Below are 22,514 nucleotides of genomic sequence, written 5' to 3' on the forward strand. Positions count from 1 at the left end.
ACCGCTGAAATATAGATATATACAGAATTATCTTTGAAATCATCATGAAGTACACTCATCACACACATTCTTTGCCTGCTATGCACTGCCATATACCATACAAATTGTGTTGATAAGACATTTTCATACATAAATCATTCTCACGTAACACACAACTGAGTCAGGTACTGACACACCCACAAGCAGACACGCTGGAGTGTACACACAGCACACACTTCATCATCCTAATGGCTTTTGTGTGAACCGCAGACTCTGCCTCTCCGTCTCTGTCTCCTCCTCTGTCTGCCTTCCAACACTCCTTTCTCTCTATTTCCCACCATCCTACCCTCCATCACGCTCTCACTGCTTCCCCATGTCCCTTGCAGGTTGCAGTGTTCTTGGAGTCTGAGACACTGGAGTTACTCTTTAGGCAGGACATCCATATATTCCTCGCAATAAAATTAAGGAAAATATCTCTGTACAGGTGGTCCAAAGGAGATCACGCTTCCCTTAACTGCAAGATCTATTGAATTCCTCTTTTGTTAAGAAGGGGTATACAGATTGCCAGACCCTCCCTCATTCACTAGCATCCTTTGGTTTCCTTACTACCTACCTCCATCCAGCTCTGTCTCTCTATGTTCCTTTGTTTCTGGTCTACCCTCTGACATGGTTTAATGCTTCCCTCCTGGTCCTGCATTCTCTTCTGACAGGTAAATGTATTTATTGGCTTCATCTTAACAGTTATATGTCCGGTATTTTGCCTGAGAGGGATGTATTGGGAACCTTTTGCTATTTCCTGCAATTGGAACACAGGGCACAGCTATTTATTGGAATACAAATTTAATTATTTTATTGTCTGCCAGCTCTGTATTATTATAACCACAATACAACAATCGTGCTTATGCATATATTTATGTGTAGATGCAATTATATCACTGAGCAAGGATACCATTATGTATCTTATGCTTCTCAAAAATTTACAGGCGTGCTATTGTATATAACTGTATAATGATATATGCCTTAGTATAGTATATATATGTGGATGTTACATTATCAGTCATTGTAATTTTATGTTTAACGTGTGTTAAGGTTTTAATAGTTATAGCAAAAATAGTCTGATAGTTATCACATGCTTTGGCAAGTAACATCACTCTGGCAGTATATATGCTTCCGCACGTTATAGCATTTTAGCATTATTAAATCACTGTATTATACTTGTATATTGCTTTTCACTACTATATTTTTGTCTGTCTGCCTCCTTGTATCTCTCTGTATGCATGTATTATCACATATGTGTGTTTTCTTGTGTCTCTAGGTATTTTTTTCATGTCACTTAGCTACTTCCATGTTTTGATTTTCATCTCTGTATTCTATTTTTTTATACTTTTCACCAACTTCTCACTTTTCAAGTTACTGCATTGAACTGAAATAAATGAGTAGAAAAAGATAAAACTAGCGCCTAAACTTCTAATGTCGTAATTTAAAATTTTCTACATTTAAATTACATAAATTAGATTTGCTGATGCAATAAATATATATTATACCATTATATACTGGTACTGGAACCTGGGCAGAGAACAGAATCTATTTAAAAATAATGGTTCTTATGTCGGACCAATTATCCACTCACTATTGAGTCTGTATTAATATATACAGTACACACACTTTAAAGGTTATTTACAAAAGTGCAGAACATGCGGACATGCACAGCCTTCCATTGCACACAAATACACCTGTTTGTCCACCTCATGTGGGCATAAGAGCACGCCCACATTCCTATTTTGGGAACTGCCCCCAGAAAATAAATCTGTGTCTAATTTTGTGGGATTTGTGGGTCAGACTGGAAATTTGCTTGGTGGAAAGAATAAAAACACAACTTCAAAGAACACCCTACTATAATATAGAATGACCCCTTCCATTAATTTCAGCCTTTTTGAGCAGTGCCAATGTATCATGGGGTGAGAGGACACATATGGAAATATGCTCTATGGCCCACTGCTAAATAGGGAACGAACCCCAAAATTGATATAATTATATAAAATGTTTGCATGGGGGTTCATGACTAATTGTAATTATACCCCTAGCCAGTGCTTAGCAAAGAGTGCTCCATTCCCTCAGCATCTCTTAATCAGAAGATGTCACCATTTCCACATGCTGAAGCAATGTACATTGCTTAAAATCAGGTGCATTTGTGCCAAAACAGGTACAAAAAATAGCATCTGCACTGCAAGCCGTGGATGTTTTGCATTTTTGCTTACTACTGATATATAGTCATATGCAAAATATCTAATGTAAGTCTGTAGCAATATTGGCAGATATAGCTAGCATACAATTATAGTTAGTATATAACTAAGAACATTTTCCCCAGACGCAGTACACATTTCTGTAAGTATAAGGGAGAATCCTTTACAGTAGAGCAGATACAGTTATATATGTGTATGCATGAGTCTTGATTATAGCATGTACAGATAATAAATGCATCTCAGAACATACAGAATCAGATATAGTAGATGATTAAATAATCTAGTAACTTTATTAACCATGGGGCTCCTTGAAAATATGACTGATTAAAAGTAGTTTCATTTATAAGGACTGTTGTACACTTTTGTTCACTATAGGTCTTATGTATAAAAAACACAGACATACAATGCGTCCAAAAAAAAAAGAAAAAGAAAATTCAACTAATAAAATGGATACATTGTTTTAATGTAGCTCATTACGGTTCACCACTACTTAGCAATATAGTGCAGCTTTCCCAGAGTGATCCATCAGAGCAATGCTGCTCTGTATTCAGTAGAAGATGACAGGCCATTCACATCGCAGCTCCTCAAGGAGCAGTTTGTTGCACATGTGTTTCTTTATCCCAACGACTGGAAGCTGGTAGAAGTAGACCATGGATATAGATGCAAAATAAATGGGTAAAAGGGGATATGTTTGGGTGGGGGGGCGTTTTTTTTGTTTTTTTTTTTTAAATAAGGGTTTTGTCACAGTGTGTGCCTATGCACACCACCATCAAAGGGTGTATGTACATGCGCTCAGGCTATTAAAGTCAATTGGAAATTCCAGGGATAGAGAGAGGCTCTTTTAATAATCTCCCTATCCCTGACATTTAGAAAGCTGGGGTACCCTTGTTTCAAAGAGGGAAGTTCCTTCTTTCAAATTATATTACCCATGTTTATATTTTGCCTGTTTATCATTTTTGATTAGCAGGCATTAAATAAATATGTGAAGAGGCAAAAAGTATAAGCACAGTTGTGTGAAAAGCCTCAGCAGCGCAGGGCTCAAGTGTATTCTTTAAAAGGTGCCAGCAGGCTCTGGATGCCATGGCATGCTGGGACTAGTAGTGCAGCAGCAAAAAATACATTTATAATTAGACTGGCTCTTAACTACTCCATACTCAGCGCCCCACTCGAGGGGTGGGAGGGAGGGGGAGGGCATTTTTTTTTTTGTGAAAACCATTCCGGAAATTCAGCCTCCAGCTGAACAGGCTAGAGCCGAATTACATCAAGACAGGCATATTCTATGCTGTCATAGTCTAGTGCTGGTATGCTGGTACCAGCTTTTTTTGAAAATGTTTCAGAAATTGTTGCTACAAACATAGGCTGTGAGCACTAGTGCTGATAGTACTTTTGGTAAAGGGGGAGGCAAGATTTTTTAAAAAAAATTATATAATTTTTTTAAGATGCTTATTATGATGAAAATGATCGTCAGCACGTATATTTCACTAGGGGTCGAGTGCATGCAATATATATACCTCCTGACAGACATATCTTCGGGTGTCTCAACCTCTGCATAGGTGGCAAGTATATGAACACGCCTTTATTGTACTTGCCCTGCATAGGAAATTACGCTTATGCATTTTTTGTGTACATGCGCAGTACGGAAATGTGCACTTTACACAAAAAAATGCACTTGCGTCTAACGCTACATGAAGCCCTATGCGCCTATATTGGAGCATGCCTCATTCCACTGTAGAGTGCTTTGTGTAACTTTCTCTGAGATTCTTTGGTCCAGGTATGCAAGATATTTTCTGAAGCAGAAATCTCACCACTAAGTTCTGCCCACTTTCACATTTATACCCTCTCCTGTAGTTAGGTTTTAGGTTACATAGGTTTTACCTTGTTTCTCTTAAAATATTACTTGTTCGATCAATATTATAATACTCTGTTCTCACTTAAAAGCAGACATTTATGGTCGCAGGTGCCAAGCACTTCCATGGTTTCACCGCACCATGGTTTCAAATTTTCAGTAAGTGTAAATGAAGAGGAAATCTGGCAGCTTCTACAACCACATGTTTTGATGATTTATTTTGATATCAAGTTCCCTTTACCATGTATACATTTTGAAAGAATTTCAGTACAGAAAATGACCCAGGCTCAAGCAGATTTCCTAGGTAGATTACAATTTCAATTAGTAACTCTGTAAACCAATCAAATAGAGTAATAAACATGGGACAGAAAATTAAACAACCAGGGTCTGATTCATCAAGACACGTATCTGCTGATTTTGAGCGTATCGTACGCAAAATCACTCTGCGCATACACAGAACCAGGAGATACGTCCGTGAATGTAGCCCTGTTGCTCAGTCTTCAAAAGCAAAGGACACTTACTATGGCCCACAATTTTGGGGAGTGAACAAGACAGGGAAGGGGCATTTTGCCATAGTCAATTTGCAGCCATGTCTGAATCAAGCTCTGGCCATTTCAAAGCTACGCACCCGGGGGCATGCCTAGTGCTTTTGAAGCACTAAACTGCTTCGTTCTCTCCTCATCTACATGACCCCTTCATGCCAGGTACCCCCCCCCCCCCCGCCCCCCATGCCATGCAGAGCAGCAGTGAACAAAATCTTCACTAACTTTCCCACCAATCAGTACAGAACTATCCCGATCGGGATGGCGGTACAGAGGCCTCAAATCACAACTGTCCCACCTAAATCCGGACAATTTGGAGGTATGAGTATTTCATCATGCAAAATGAAATCTTCTTTCCCCATTCATGCACAGAATCAGGCCATATGGAAAAGTTTCTCCTCTGGTAATCAACACAATCTTTCTGGGCTGCAGTTAAAAAAAACAGGAAGAAGTGGCTTTGTTGTGTACATTTGCATGTTTCTGGTTTGTAAATGATAACCATTGGGCCAGTCTTCTATTTTTGTTGTTGTTCAGTAATCACTAGTTAGATGCCAAAAATAGAAGCTATACTCAATGTTTGTACTTCTATCTTGTCAGCCCATTATCATAGCTGTTCCCATTTGTATATTTATGTGTGTCCAATGCCTGTTTAAATCCCAGTCCCACCACATCAGCTGACAGGCTAGTCCACAGATGTAAAATATAACTATTTATGTTAAACTTCAGTTCACTCTACTTACCTTTAGATGGAATGAATCTACATATCCTTACATATTAGGAATTAAAGAATGTTATTTGCATTTTATGTCCACAGGTGTCCTACGGGCCCTCACATCTCACCAGTCACCCCATTGGGTGCCATGATATCCCCTAAAGAGAAAAGCAAAGTTCGCCCCCCCAAAGACAGTATGACCCTGTTGCCATGCTTCTACTTTGTGGAGGTGAGTAGGAGGTGAGGGAAGAAACCACACCAGGTATACTGAAAAATAATACGTCTCTGAGGGCAGGACAGTTTATGTATTTGTGATCAAGAGCAAGCATGCAACCAGTACCTGTTGGGACAATATACAATACCTACTGTAATCACTGACACACATATGTTCTCTATATTCCAGCATTAGCTTTTCTGACTCATACATAATTATTATAGCGACAAAGGCAACAGTTTCATAAAAAACAAAGAAAACATTTTTAGAAATAGTTCAGAGACATTAGCCCATATAATAAGCATATCAGAAAGACCAAAATCACAAAAAGAAGAGGATATGAAGGCACTCTTGGCTAGAAAACCCTATTTTAAAAGCCTTTATTTATTATTCTAACAATTTTAAAAGAATACATGAAATATATATATATATATATATATATATATATATATATATATGTATACACACACACACACACACACACACACACACACACACACACAGTACGGTACAGAAGTTTTAGGCAGGTGTGGAAAAAATACTGCAATGTAAGAATGTTTAGATAGAATTGTTAATTGTTTATTTTTATCAGTTAACAAAATACAAAGTGAACGAACAGAAGAGAAATGTAAAACATATCAATATTTGGTGTGACCACCCTTTGCCTTCTAAATAGCATCAATGCATCAATTTTTCTAGGTACACTTGCACACAGTTTTTGAAAGAGCTTGGCAGGGAGGTTGTTCCAAACATCTTGGAGAACTAACCACAGATCTTCTCTGGATGTAGGCTTGCTCAAATCCTTCTGTCTCTTTGTGTAATACCAGACAGACTCAATGATGTTGAGATCAGGGCTCTGTGGGGGCCATATCATCACTTCCAGGAATCCTTGTTCTTCTCTACGCTGAAGATAATTCTTAATGACATTGGTTGTATGTTTGGGGTCCTTGTCATATATATTATCCCACATAACCATTGTTAGAACACATGACTCAAGGCACTTATATATTGTTCTTTCATAATTATTTTGCTGTTACAGAAAATAAGAGGCTATCCATTATTCAGGTGAATTTTAATTATTATTTGTTGTTCCAATAGTACCATAACATCTATCTCATATTCCAAATGTATAATTTTATACCTTCCATCTATTTTACAACTTAAATTTTAGGCACATATTTCCAGACAATATCCCACAACTTTCATTTGTACTCGTATTTAGTTCATCTAAACATCTATTTTATTAATCATAAACAATAAGGTCAGAAGGATCAAAGCAATTCATTTTAAGAGAAAGAGGGTCAGAACTTAGCATTCCAGAGGATAATACACACTCCCTCTCTTTCCTCTCGAATACATATTAAGTAACCAATGTATCTGTTATTCGAAAAACAGTTTATTTATTACTCAAGAAAAGAAATCCCAGGATTGTAGCGTTAGGAGATTTGATACAATTATACTCTCCCTACCTACTACAACTACTGTTTATAGTTATTCAAATTGTATCAAATTGTGCAACAATATTGCTTTAAATTGCTCCTGTTCCCAGAATAAGAGCTGGTATGATTAGCCTCTTTTATTATTGATTAAATATCAAGAGAAACAGTGTTTAGATATTATTGCTTTTATGAGAGTGCTATATCCACAAGGCAGTTTTGTAGTCATCATATGCATCAATTCACACAGCTCTGTCATATTCTATAGTCTGCCTTTATGTTTCTGGTTGCGGATAGATATCAAATTTATACTCACTTAGGGCCTGATTCATTAAGGATCTTAAATGAAGAGGATCCTTATTTCAGTCTCCTGGACAAAACCATGTTACAAGGCAAGGGGTGCAAATGAGTGTTCTGTTTTGCACATAAGTTAAATACTGACTGTTTTTTCATGTAACACACACATATCAACTTTAAATTTCAGTGTACAAATAAGCAATCAAGTATTTGTGTGTTACATGAAAAAAACAGACAGCATTTAACTTATGTGCAAAACAGAACAGTCATTTGCACCCCTTGCATTGTAACATGGTTTTGTCCAGGAGACTGAAATAAGGATCCTCTTCATTTAAGATCCTTAATGAATCAGGCCCTCAGTTCTGACCCTTTGTCCACAATAATAATAATCCTTTAATAGGAATAAATCATGATAGTGTGGGGAAGATGCAGCATATGTTTCACCAGGGCGGCATTGTCAAGGGTAGTAAGTCACTTGTGACATCACAAACCTGGAAGTGGTTGCCGCCAAATTTTTACATTAATATCATAAATATAAAACACCCTCATCCACCATGTTTCCAGAGCAAACATTTTCTCTCTTTGCCATACAAATCCATGTGCTGTGCCGTAAAATCCAGTACAAACATGCAAATGTTGTCACAGTACATAACAAAATAGAAAAAGCGTTTCTGCGCAGTCAGGTCGTAATTGATCTCCCTTTGTAACCAGCTGTTTTAAACTCCTGTCTTTCTCTTTCCTTTAGCTACCAATTGTGGCATCCTCCATAGTTTCCCTCTACTTTTTGGAGCTGACAGACATATTCCGGCCAGCACATGGCGGCTTCCAGTGTCATGACCGTTCACTTTCCATGCCGTATGTTGAGAGCAACGAAGAGCTCATTCCACTTCTCATGCTGCTGAGTCTTGCATTTGCTGCCCCAGCAGCTTCTGTGAGTAAATGTGATTGGTGAAAGGGTTTTATAAGGGTTAGGTGTTCCTTTCAATAACATCGTGCTACTCTGTTCTTCTTCAGATCATGCTTGGAGAAGGGGTGTTGTATTGCATTCAGTCCAAGCTGAAAGGTCATGGAAGCTCAGAAGGAAGTATTAATGCAGGTGGCTGCAATTTCAACTCCTTCCTACGTAGAACAGTTCGCTTTGTGGGTAAGTGAAATGCAATAAAGAGATGTTTATTGCTTATTAATAACAGCCATATTTTATAGAGGTTTTTGCCCTTACATTAGGAGTCCATGTATTTGGACTGTGTGCCACAGCATTGGTTACTGATGTCATTCAGCTTGCAACTGGATACCACGCCCCATTCTTCCTCACCGTCTGTAAACCGAACTATACCCGGCTTGGTACTTCCTGCGCAACAAATCCTTATATTACCCAAGACATCTGCACAGGCAATGACCAACATGCTATTCTGTCTGCCAGGTAAGCCCAAGATCCATTTCAGAGTTTAGAACATCAAACTGTTTCTTTGGTAACTAGTTATGTAGGTTAGTTCAGCATCATTGTGATGTGACAAAATACTTAAGCCAACGTTCATATTCAGTATTTACCAGGTACACATCAGTCAGCAGTAACCAAGCAACTGTGTCTGCAACCTAGCAACAACGAACCACAGCTCACATTGGAAGGAGGACTTGAGACTGTTTTATGTCAATATGATTGTCCAGGCTTGCAGCTAATTTCCAGCAGAGATGGGGCTGCCAAAGGGCCATATCGAAACAACGCTACTGTTTAAAATACAGAATGTGCTCACTTATACATTATTTCCTTTAATCCAGATCTAAGGGTGGAGAATTAGCAGGTGGGGGGTGTCTTTGTATTAAAATTCCCATTTTAAAATGAAAATGTAATCTATTGTTTTTAGGAAGACGTTTCCTTCACAACATGCCACACTCTCGGCTTTTGCAGCTGTCTATGTGTCTGTGAGTATATCTGAAAGTGGAAGTGCTAGATTGTGAATATTTCAAAGGAATCCATTAAACACATTTTTAATGTGGGAAAAGTTTTAGGACCAGTCGTTTCCAAAAAGGACTTGGAATTATATCCATGGCCGTGTATAAAGCTGTATGTCTACCTACTACTAAAACATCCTATGATCACAAGTCTTTGGTGATCATGGCTGCTGTAATCAGCAACTGCATAGGTCAAAGGTGAGCAGTGCCTGAGGGGTGCTAGTTCAGTGATATTGGAGGGCTTCTTATCCTGAAGAGACTTCTTACAATTAGGCACTCTGCTGCATATACCTGGCCCATATAACGGGCCTGATTCATCAAGGCATGCATTCTGAGCACAACGTGCGTTTGTTTTAAAATGTACGTAATTCGGCTCCGTGTACTTCCGAAATCAACAAGGAACGGATCTGAAGATAAATGCGCTGATGAATTCAGTGCAGCTCTGCTCTGCTTTACTACACAAGGCACTGCAGGATACATCCAATGCCTATGTGGGTTATAAACATGCAAAAGAACGCACAGAAAAAAAATATATTGAATTAATGTTACCTGTTAATAAAGTAAGCACTAAGGATAAAACAGTTTAAAAAATAAAGGTGTTTTTTTTCTCATGAAATACATTTATTAAGATGATCTACTGTATATAAAATACAGTTTTACAGTTGCTCCTGGTTGTAAACACATGTTATAGCATGCATACGAGACTGTCATCACTACTGAGCAGGACTTGCCCTGACCTGGAGCAAGAGAAACCTCAGTAAAACAAGTAACTTTGCGATGCCCAGAGCTTGATTTGGACGTGGCTGCACGCACTTGAGTTTGGCACACCCTTACTGTAAGTTGGCTATGTCCAAATGCCCCTTGCCTGCCCCTTCCCTACCAGTAATCGTAGGCTGTAGTAGGTGTCCTTTGCATACGAACACCGAGCAGACTTGGCTGCATTTACTGGCGTATGATACGGTTCTGGGCATGCACAGAGGGAGTTTGCGTAGGATACTCTCAAACTTGGCAGATACGTGCCTTGATGAATCAGGCCCAACAAGTGTATTTTAGACATTTCCTTGAGGAATTACAGGCACTAATAATATCATGATAAAGAAAAATATGCATGGTAAGAGGAATAGGGCAACATACACTATTTGGACAAAAGTTTTTGGCCACACCTGTTAATTATTGAATTGAGGTGTTTCAGACCCGTTGCCAGAGGTGGATAAAATCAATGACCTAGCCATGCAGTCTCCATTTGCAACCATTTTGTGATACAAAAAAGTCTCCCATCACCAAGACCAATGCCAAGCGTTGGATGGAGTGGTGTAAAGCACACCAACACTGGACCGTGGAGCAGTGGAAACGTGGTCTCTGGAGTGACGAATCATGCTTCTCTGTTTGCCAGTCAGATGGGCGAGTCTGGGTTTGGCGGATGCCTGAAGAAAGTTACCTCCCTGTCTGCATTATGCCAACTGTGAAGTTTGGTGGAGGAAGGATAATGGTATGGGACTATTTTTCAGGGTTTGGACTAGGGCCCCTTATCTCCAGTAAAGAGAAATCTTGTGACAACAGTTTGGGGAAGGCCCTTTTCTAATCCAACATGCCTGTGCCACAATGTCATTACAGTCCCTGTTGGTGTAATGGTCAAGCGTTTGAATACTTTTGTCCATATAGTGTATTTGCATGTTGGTAATGATGGTAGCATACTGTATTGATATACCCTGCAGTGTCCTATGAAAACTCAGTTTCACTGTTTTTCCAGATGTACTTTAACTCCATCATATCAGATAGCACAAAGCTTCTGAAGCCACTACTGGTTTTCGCATTCTCCATTGCCGCTGGAGTGTGTGGCTTGACGCAAATCACACAGTACCGCAGTCACCCAGTGGATGTGTATGCAGGGTTTCTTATTGGAGCAGGCATTGCTGCCTATCTGGTGAGTGAAATTGCTAATGCTTAATTGCTTGCTGTTATTCAAAAACAATGTGTGATCATTATCTACTACATGCAATAAGTTATGTACAGACATAGTATACAGAGCAGATATAACTTTTAATTGGCAGGATGGTTACACTATCATTGTCCCACAATAACCCGGGTGGCACTGTGGTTAGCATTGCTTCTAGTGCTTGGGGGTATGAGTTGACTTTCCAACTAGGGTCCAATTTGTGTGGAGTTTGTATGCTTCCCCTGCATTTGCGTAGGTTTCCTTGGGGTGCTCCAGTCTCCATCCACACTCCAAAAACATGCTTGCAAGTTAATTGGCTGTTGACTGGGGAATGGACTGCTGTAAATGACAAATACTTTCTGTACAGCACTGCATAATATGGTGGTGCTATATTAAATAAGCGATAATAATATCATCTCAGAGTTTGTTTCCTACTTGAAAGACAACTGCTGGTATAAATGGTATCCTCTTCACCAGGGCCGGACTGGCTGTCTGGCACTTCTGGCAAATGCCAGAAGGGCCGATCTGATCTGTCAGTGCACTGACTGCACGGTGTATGCACTGACACTTCCTGGTCACATGTGCCGTGCGCAGCACATGTGACCAGTACAGGTCCTGGAAGGCAGCAGATGAAGAGAGGAGAGAAGCAGACAGGCAAGAAGCGGAGAAGGTAAGTACAGAAAACTGGGGGGGGGAGGGAAAAGGTGACAGACAGACCGACAGAAAACGGGGGAGGGGGGGAGAGAAAAGGTGACAGACAGAAAACGGGGAAGGGGGGGAGAGAAAAGGTGACAGACAGACAGAAAACAAGGAAGAAAAGAAATATTGCCCTTCCAGAGTGGAAATGTAAAGGATCAGTCAATCTCCAGACACCCCCAAAAACAGACAAACCAATACACCAAGACTTTCCTGACCTCCCTACCCTTCACCCCCACCCCCTGTCTCCCTACACTCTGCTCGACTAACAATACCCTCCCTGACACATTAAACGGGGGGGGGGGAATAATATTGCCCACTACTGTACTGTGTAGCATAATATCAACTAAGGGCACTATTGGGGCATAATATCCACTGGGGGCACTATTGGGGCATAATATCAACTGGGGGCACTATTGGGGCATAATATCAACTGGGGGCACTATTGGGGCATAGTATCAACTGGGGGCACTTTTGTGGCATAATATCAACTGGGGGCACTTTTGTGGCATAATATCAATTGGGGGCACTTTTGTGGCATAATATCAACTGGGGGCACTATTGGGGCATAATATCAACTGGGGGCACTATTGGGGCATAGTATCAACTGGGGGCACTTTTGTGGCATAATATCAACTGGGGGCACTTTTGTGGCATAATATCAACTGGGGGCACTTTTGTGGCATAATATCAATTGGGGGCACTTTTGTGGCATAATATCAACTGGGGGCACTATTGGGGCATAATATCAACTGGGGGCACTTTTGTGGCATAATATCAACTGGGGGCACTACTGTGTGGTAAAATATGATTTTGGGGCACTACTGTGTGGTAAAATATGATTTTGGGGCACTACTGTGTGGTAAAATATGATTTTGGGGCACTACTGTGTGGTAAAATATGATTTTGGGGCACTACTGTGTGGCATAATATCAATTGGGGGCATGTACTCAGGCATGAGGGAAGGAGGAGAATGTTAATATAATGTGGGAGGCAGGCTATTAATTTAATGGTGGAGTTTAGGTGGGGGCTAATAATTTAATTTGTGCTATTTTATTTGTGGTGTGATGTGGGTTAATTTAATATTAGGGGCTAGCAATTTAAGATAGGGTGATTGGACCTTTCAATTAATAGTCCCCAAACCACCCCAGCATTAAATTAAAGTGGGGCTGTTTGGGAAAAAAATATGAATTTAATGGCAGTGATGGTTGCGGGAAATAGCATTTACGTTTACTAAATAAACCTATTTCCCTCCCTCCAAACAATCCCAGCCATAAATGAAATAGCATTTACGTTTTTATACCTATTTCATTTATGGCTGGGATTGTTTGGAGGGAGGGAAATAGGTTTATTTATCTGCAGCAGCAGCTATTTATATTAAATGTAAATACTAGTATTTTAATGTTGGCACTGGATAGAGCCCTAATTATAAAACATGGGTTGTATTGATTAAACACCAGGGCTGGTTGGAGTTTTCTAAATTACATGTACCCATTTTTTTTTCCAAATAGAGCCTCCAACATTCCAGTATCCAGACAAGCAGCAACTGAACTAAAGACACCAGGAGCCATAGGTGGTGAAAGTAACAAGACAGGTAGGAGAGAGCAGGACAGTCTACCAACTGTCCTGAATCTGGTGGGGAAGTCCCGAATTTTGGTGACTGTCTCGTTTAGTGAGATTTGATCCGACTACAAGGACAGTTGGGAGGTATGTCCCACTTCACACTGTACTGCTTGTGAAGGCAGAGCTGTGTGCAACTAACAGTATTGCACACAGTATTGCCTGTGTATTTGTCTAACATTTTTCTAAAATGATAGCCATGTTACATAATAGGGGCTCCCTGTCTTAAACACCCCAGGCCCCCCAAGTGTTAATCCAGCTCTGGTTAGCAGAAGTGAGCGGATAGCTGCTCCAAGTTTCTGGATAGGACACAGCCTGCAGAGCAAGCCGAGGAGCTCTAGGTCTCACAAGATTTGGTAATCTTGTGAGACTAAGAGCTTCTCTGCTCACTCTACAGGAAGTTCCCACCCTGATGGATGTCAGCAGCACCAGAAGCATAGATAAGTACAGTGGGCTGGGGGTGTCATAATGTGCCTCAGGAGATGGCGTGATAAATGTAATGTTTTATTTTAATGTATGTATCATTGCCCCATGTGGCCACACCCACAACACAATGTGGTCACGCCTTTTTCGGTGCTGCCGCGCAGGCCCACCTCGGTTTCTTTCCACTGGAACTAATGTGGGCCTCTGGACTGTAAATGCCAGGGCTGATTTTTAGTCCCAGTCCGGCCCTGCTCTTCACTAAGCAACAATTCTTATCCTGCACCTTCTGGCACCAGTTGTGAAGAACTAGTATATACTTATCTTTTCCATGTGCCATGCTAGTACCTGTCCACTTGGATTTATCCCTTCACAAATCAATTGTATGCTGTCTCCAGTGCTCATCTCAGCTTTGACTACTTTTGGTAATTTCTCCCTCTCTACTGATATATTTGCATTAAGTTTTCAAACATGCAGTTATTATTCTTGAGAAAAACAAATTGTAACCCAAATACTTTCTGAAATTACCATATCACCTGTCAACCCCCAATGCCCTTCCAGGATTCTTGAGAGGCTTGCCTACATTCGCCTCACTTGCTTTCTTCCATCACACAACCTATTGGATGCTCTTTTGTTCCTAACACCCCACAAGGACTCTTATGACTAATATGGTCAAGGATTAGATCACTACTAAAGCTAAAGGTCATTACTCTTGTCTTATTCTCCTGTACCTCTCTGCTACATTTGACACTGTTGACCGTTCTTTTCTCATACAAATACTGCATTCCTTGGGTCTTCAAAACACTGTCTTAACCTGATAGAGGAGCAGAGGCTGACCAGCCGGCACCATGCTGCCACATGCAAATGTAGATTCACAACTCCAAGGCAAAAACACAGGTTAAAATAAAGCAACTTACCTGTCCCCCTTTCCTTCACACTGGGGAAGCCCATCGGCCATGCCCCTAACCCAGTTCTTGTAGTGTGTATAGTATGTATGGTGATTTTTTGTTTGCAAATTTATACTAAAGTTTCTGTGCTTATAATGCCAAGTGCACATTGTACACATCACATACAGACCCCATTGCCAGGCACACATTGCACAGACCCCATATGACCCCATTGCAAGACACATTGTACAATCCGTACAGACTCCATTGTCAGGAACATTGTACACATCACATACAGACCCCATTGCCAGGCACACATTGCACAGACCCTATATGACCCCATTGCAAGGCACATTGTACAATCCTTAAAGACTCCATTGTCAGGCACATTGTACACATCCCTAACAGAACCTATTGCCAGACACATGTACACATCTCCTAAATACATCATTATCAGGCACATTGCACGCACTGTGTATTGAGTCTGTTGCAACACAACAACAGACAGACCACATTGGCAGAAATATTGAAATATTTAATCCCACATTGCACAGTCTCCCTTTTCTGATTACATTTTCTGTATCACAATGCTTCCAGGGACTGCAGAAATGCTCTTGTAGGCTAACCATCTGAAAGCCATCTGTGCTTTCATTAAAAGGCTCGCTATCTGATGTACATTTTACATACAGCTACATGCCAGACACCAGTCCCCTCCACTTCCTCAGACCTACACTACTGAGGAAAGGAGAATGAGGAGATGGGAACCGATAGGCCGTTTTTTGAGACTGAATTCTCTATATGAACATATTTTTGCAGGCTTATCATGCTGTGGGTAATTTTCGGGCATCTTCCGAGGACTCTTCCCCAAGAGCTGCCACTAAGGATTCTCTTCGTGCTCTAACTCAGCGTGGACATGATTCTGTGTTCCACCAAAACAAATCCTCAAGCACTGATGAACTGACCCCTCGTCCACGAACCCAGGCTTCTCAGCGTCAGGTTAGTGGTATACACTGTACTGCTCATTCTGCTTGTATGTTCTGGTTGTGCAGTCTTTACAGGGAAAGCCAAATTGTTTAGTATTCTAAAATGTGTGTAAGGGTGTTTATAAGGAGTTACATCATAATAGACGAGGTTAGTGCGCTGTGCATAACAAATTAACCAGTAAATGGTAGAACTATGTCGTGTGGTAGTGTGGTGCACTGAAAACTAAAAAAATAAATAATTATCATGTATAGTATGGCAAACATCAGACCCAGCTATCCATCATATGTAGCTGAATTTTCAGCACATACAGTTTATCCCAATGCCCACCAACTAGAGTCAAAATGCCCACCATATATGTTTACTATATATATTTAATTAGCCAGCATAAAATCCCCATGTTACCATAAAGCTCCTTAATGCCACCATATAACCCAATAATTCCACCACAGCACTCTGCCCAGAGAGTACTCATCATCACATAAACCCCACAATGATACTGCTAATTTGGTGCTGGCTGCCTGAAAGCAATCTTAGTATTGTCATTGGCTACTACAAAAAAGTAGGCTATGGTTAATTTATATGTGCATTCAATTAGTGGTGGAGTTACCAAGGTAGCAAGTGGTGCAGCTGCTACAAGACCTGGGGGAAATAGAAGAAGCCTTCCATGTAAAAGCCCAATGTAGCAACAGTGGGACTGTAGGCAATTTTCCACCTCCTTCTGCTTAATGAAGATCCCCCTAGTGGTGGGGCTGTTAGAGTAACAAAAAGAATCCTGTGTTTGGTTACCAGTGTAGGCTGATTCTTATTGATTAAAATAACAGCAGTCATAGACTGATTACTAGAGAGAGCTTCAGTAAGCCAGAGGAGGAGGGAAATTGTCTGCTTCATGTATACAGAAGTTTAATATAGGGCCCATAAATGTATAGTTTTGCCAATGCATTCAACCCTAGCGGTGTAACCTGAGACAGCGTTAAGGTTGCTTCCTGTTAGCATGTGGCATTTCTGTTATTTTTTTCCCTATTGAGCTGAGCTTGCCAAAGATGAATTTTATTCACTTAGAGGGCGTGTAACATGGACGCAAACAGAGGGACTGTCTGAAGGACACTGCTTTAAACCCTTTAGAGCCTAAATGGTGACAGAGTACAATAGCTGGCCCTTGAGCATTGTCATTTATTCCTAAATACTGATTCTCAACATTTTATTTACCCAACCCTGCATTAAAACAGACAAATGGATTAGTACATACATGTGGCGCTCCCTTGGCACAGTATTCCTTAATTTCAGATGTTATGTAACTTTCTTCTCCAAAACATAATACATGAGAGAATATACCTTCAATGAATACCAAAAAAGCCTGACATAGTGAAATACTGTGGGTATGAAAGATGTGAATAAAGGTCCCATGTAAATCCCATATATTTTCCAAATGTGTTCCACCACAGCACACGTGTGTCCACTCCGCCAACACACCCCTCAAGATGTATGCTTACAGGAAAGGTAGATACAACGCGCCCCAAACATATGGATGGTCACCGGGATTCCTTTTCATTCACCTGAGGCTCCTTATAGTATATTTTCACTCCTCCGTCAGATGCTCATCTTCGGTCTGTCCTTAACAATTAAAACCTGGTTTTAATTGTGTCTACCGTTCCTGTAAGCATACATCTTGAGGGGTGTGTTGGCGGAGGGGACACACGTGTGCTGTGGTGGAACACATTTGGAAAATATATGGGATTTACATGGGACCTTTATTCACATCTTTCATACCCGCAGCATTTCACTATGTCAGGCTATTTTTGTATTCATTGAAGGTATATTCTCTCATGTATTATGTTTTGGAGAAGAAAGTTACATAACATCTGAAATTAAGGAATACTGTGCCAAGGGAGCGCCACATGTATGTACTAATCCATTTGTCTGTTGTATTGTTTTGAGGTTGTTGTGGAAACCTAAGTACACAGTGGGCAACATCCTAGTGAAGCGCCAGGGACACACAGGAACCATTGATATACCTGCATTAAAACACCTTTATCTGAATATGAGAAAAACTATAAGTCACACTTCTCATTTTACCCTGATTCTTGTTTTTACTATGTGCAAGTGTAGCTACCACTTGCACTGCAAATAAGGTGGCTAATATGTCACATCATTTCAAATATGTTTAAAGGAAAACTTTGAACAGTGAAACAAATTAAAACTAGAATCCACCTAACTAACATTCAGAATCAAAGAAAAGGGCTAGATACATTACATAAAGCCTGCAACAGATCAAATTTAAGGTAGGTTAATTTATTTAGTTATTAAATATATGCACTTAAAATTGTGCAGTTTATAGCAGATCTTATGCACTTAGACAGTCCCCATGAATATGTTGCCCCTCTGCCTTGGATGTAAGATGAAATAGAAGACAGGTTACCTGTATCCAGTATGTGTCCTGCAATGCGTTTCAAAGTAGTACTTCGAAAGGAACGCATACAGGACCATGTGGTATTGGTATCTGTTCTCAGTGATGGTGCAGCAGGAACTATGGTTCTCTTACTGAGCAAGAGAATTATTTATTGAACTTGTTCTGTGACTATATAAGTTTGGCCGATATGGGGCCTGAGGTTAGGAAGACCTGGCAATTCTGGTCACTCCGCTTCCAAGGCTCCCCCCTTCCCCGATGCTCATGCTCTGTTCTCAAATGAGGAGTGTGGAGGCCTCTTCTGAGCATACACTGGTCATGTGCCGGACTGCACATACTTAGAAGAGGCCCCCACTCTATTCTATTCTTTAATTCATTTATCTTTGATAGCACTGTGCAGAGAAGCCCCAACTGGGGAATGATGTTAATCTTGTGCAATCATGGTTCTTGCAAATTACCACAAAAAATTGTATTATACTCAAAAATAATGATTACTTTTATACGTTCAGTTAGATAAATCATATAAGATAGCACATTAACATATTAACAAAGGCTGTAGTTAATATTGAAAATGTTTAAGTATTAGTAAGTGGGCAGGGACTGATGTGCATGAGTTCTCTGTACAGCGCTGCGGAATTAGTGGCGCTATATAAATGGTGATGATGATGATGTGTAGTTTAGATTGACATTCCTTTTATTTTTTTTATAGTTGGTACAAAAACACAAATAAAGATGAAAATATGCTAATAAAATATTTCAACAAATTAGATTTTAGTGAACAAAAGCCACGATATTCTTACGATTGGAGCTGTAGAATGTATACGCTAACTCAACTTAGGTGAAAAAAATCAAGTAAAATGGATATTTTCTCTAGTTTTGTGTAAACTGATACTGTATATGTCAAAGAACTATATTTCTGAAAACATTTATCAAATACTGACTACTACTTTAAAGTTAAGTTTGGGAGATGTGGGAATATATTCCACCAATCAAAAATGGATTATGATAAATGTTTTGTAAATAATGATGTTTCATACAAATATCTTTGTACTTCTTACTGTGCACTGTTTAATTAATTTGTCTTGTGTCCTTGGCAGGTTCAGCGTGAAAAAAACTCTCTGGGTAGCCTTAAACGTGCCAGTGTGGACGTTGATTTACTAGCCCCTAGAAGTCCAATGGGAAAAGAGAACATGGTAACTTTTAGTAACACCCTTCCCCGAGTTAGCACCCCATCCATGGAGGACACTTCCCGCCGCCATATGACTATACATGTGCCTGCTGAAGGCTCCCGTCCACGGGGCCCAGGGACTGAGTGGAAGCCAAAGCCCTTGGAGGGGCGTAGTCTGACACTTGGAGAGGAAGTGGCATTGGCACAGGCTCATCGTCGGGCAGCCTCTGAAACTTCAGGTATTGTTCTTGATGAGCCAGACCCTGAGCGAGTGCCTCCCTCACTATATCCTACAGTGCAGGCTCGGACAGGAGGACCTCGGGTCCTCATCCAGCCACGCCCTGCACCCCCACCACTCCTACACATACCTGAAGAAAACCAAACTGGTTCCCCCAAGGGCAGCTCTGCCATTAGAGCTAAGTGGATGATGATGGCAGAGAAAGGAGGAGCTCCACGGGTATCTACAAATGCTCCTAGATTAATGCAGGTGATTGCAATGTCAAAGCAACAGCAGGGTGCAACAATGGTGTCCAGTACTCCTAAACATTCAGAAACCTCTTCCTCTTCTACAACTAGCAGCTCTGACTCATCCCAATACCGCTCACCCTCAGATCGGGACAGTTCCAGTATTGTCACTATTGATGCTCATGCACCTCATCACCCTGTAGTCCATCTCTCCTCAGGCAATGGCCCATGGGAGTGGAAGGCTGGACAAAAGGCTGTTGAGGGCCAAGAAGCAGGAGACTATGATATGAGTAAGGACTACCGTGGCTACCGAACACCAAAGGGTGCTGGTGTGTCCCCAGGTTCCTCCATTAGTGACCTAGAGCCTGATCCAGAACCACGGTGTGGTCCAACAGTCAATGTTGCTGGGGGTGTGCCAACTCCCCTAATAGTAGACACTGTTGCCATTTCTTCAAGTCGGGAAGCTAGCCTAAGGAGGAAACTCCATTCAGCTGAAAGGGAGGGTAGTGAAGAGGGGGAAGAACCCTTTTACAAGAAGCTTCAGAATCAGAGGTTCAAGGACTGATTATGAGAAATTTGAGGAGCAATGATGCAAATATCTTGCTTGGCATGTTTTAAACAGGGAAGTGACACTACAGAAAGCAGCAGCAAATCACTGCCTATTAAGCATGGGAAAATTATTCCTGTATAGAATGTGATGTCAGATGGAAGTGAAAACATTTTCTTTTATATTGGAAGTGACATCAGAAGTCCATGTAAAAAACCCATATGACGTGAATTTCCATACAGTGGTGAATCCAGTTGCCTTCCTAATTTGTACAGTAAATTCAATTAAATTAACTCGACCAAGAAAGTTTTTGTTTGGCTTGAACAGGGAATTAAATCCTATATATGAAAAGTTTTTTGTAGCATTGTGATTGTTTTCATATAGTGACAAAACTGACAATGGTTGTCTTCAGAACCTTGGCAAAGCTGTTTTCCTCTGCTTGAAATTGCTCAGGAAGTAAGAAAACAATGGAAATGTTGTGCGGTGTTTGTGAATGTTTCATAATGTTCTTTCATATGCATTTAAAGTGTATTTTAACTCTACAACACCAGTTCATAAATCAAAACACTCCAGTAGAAAGCTGACAGCAGAGGAAAATCATAGATGACATTATAGAGAGAGCATGTAATTGATATTAACTATAAATTGGTTGGCCAATGTTATCGACAAAGTGATATCAATTTTTGAGCAAAAATTAATCTAAGTGCAAGTTCCCTTATATAATATAGCTAGTAATAAAAATTTGAGATAATTATGTACAACTTTCCTGTAACTTGTTAGAACTGGAAATATTTGAAAGACTTTGATCATAGTAGGAGCATGTTTTTCTCCAGACAGCAGAGTTACTGTCTTATAAGCCTATTGGGGAAACTGAGGGGAAGTGTTTGCAGTCAGCTACATGGCAAGTTAGCAGTGTTGCAATGTTAAAGGTGTTGTTCATTCTGCATATCAGTTTACTTTGCTGCAGTTTACAACTTGTATAATAAGACAGCCATACCTGTTCAATAGAGCCCCTATATGCTACACGATGGTGGGGTGTTGGAGATATCAGGTAAAATTAAGGGATTGTCTAAAACCAGCAAAATGCTTGAACACTCCAACATTGCATTACAATTTTGCAGCATGTGTCTATCTGTGTCCCATTCTGAATGTGCCCCGAGAGCACTCTCTAAAAGCACACTCCCTCCAGGAGCAAACGCAGGATTTGTAGAGGGGGGTTTCCACACCACGCCACCAGTGGGCGTGACCAGCATGCATGGGGGCGTAGCTATAATATTAGACAGTGCTTGGCTGCTCTCCAACTCTTCCTATCCCTATAATATACATGGGCAATGCTGCGTGCACTACTGTTAGGTGCACGCAGCTCTCCCTTTTCAAGCAGAGCCATGTGAAGCGGGGGCAGGGTCCAGCCACCTCAATTTTACAGTGCCCCAGACTTGGAGGGGGGTTTCCAGGCACTAGGAACCCCCCCCCCCCTAGGTTTGCCTATGTCCTCATCTGCTGTATCTCGAACACACAGCATAGATCTTCTGTATCCAAGTCCCCTAGGTTTCACATTAGCTACATTTTAATCTTTAGCCAGTTTAGTCCATGAAGATTGTAATCATAGGAATGACATTCCTCACCCTGTTTGACAAAAAATCCTTAAAATAATCTGTAATTTATATGTATAATAAATGTTTTATTCTACTTGAGTACACACAAATTTTTAACTCTGTCATTTCACTGTGTCACTTGTGCTGAAATTTAGTGACAAAATAACCTGGAAACCTGTAACAATATTCATGGGTATTCAATGCAATTTTTACTAAGGTGATTTTGATGTAATGTTTGAAGGTTTTTGTTTTTTATAGTTAAAATGTAATAAAATGTATTAAGGGTTTTATTTCTAATGGGACCTCTTTCCACTAACAATAAATGACTCTCTGAAAACACACACATCATTCACACTACTAGCATTGTTTGTTTTTGTAATTTGTTTAATTTATAATAAATGTAGGAACATCTATGTGTCTTCCTGAAACTGCATGCAACATTGGAATGATTATATTTAATCAGGATAAGAGGTGAAATGTTTACATATTCAATGCTAGAATGCACCAAATCGCTTTACAGTAGATTTCACATTAAAATTAAGCAGAATGTGCTTAAATTCCAAATTATTTTGC

General features: G+C 40.3%; 1 protein-coding gene across 2 annotated transcripts; it reads left to right on the forward strand.

Annotated features, from left to right (window-relative positions):
• The first annotated feature begins 269 nt into the window (after positions 1 to 269).
• Positions 270 to 22,352, forward strand: PLPPR3 (phospholipid phosphatase related 3). Of its 2 annotated transcripts, XR_012691100.1 has the most exons (10): positions 270 to 689; positions 5,425 to 5,551; positions 8,015 to 8,200; positions 8,284 to 8,413; positions 8,494 to 8,689; positions 9,132 to 9,189; positions 10,970 to 11,143; positions 15,595 to 15,774; positions 19,264 to 21,792; positions 21,943 to 22,352. XR_012691100.1 is itself a non-coding variant. In XM_075206011.1 (9 exons), the coding sequence occupies exons 2-9, from the start codon at positions 5,471 to 5,473 to the stop codon at positions 20,362 to 20,364; spliced, it is 2,106 nt and encodes a 701-aa protein (XP_075062112.1). In that variant the 5' UTR covers positions 270 to 689; positions 5,425 to 5,470; the 3' UTR covers positions 20,365 to 22,352. The 2 variants fall into 2 exon arrangements, 1 of the variants encoding a protein (XP_075062112.1); XM_075206011.1 differs by having other exon boundaries at positions 19,264 to 22,352.
• The last annotated feature ends 162 nt before the right edge of the window (positions 22,353 to 22,514 follow it).

Source organism: Mixophyes fleayi, chromosome 1 (assembly GCF_038048845.1).
Source record: "Mixophyes fleayi isolate aMixFle1 chromosome 1, aMixFle1.hap1, whole genome shotgun sequence".
Lineage (NCBI taxonomy): Eukaryota > Metazoa > Chordata > Amphibia > Anura > Limnodynastidae > Mixophyes > Mixophyes fleayi.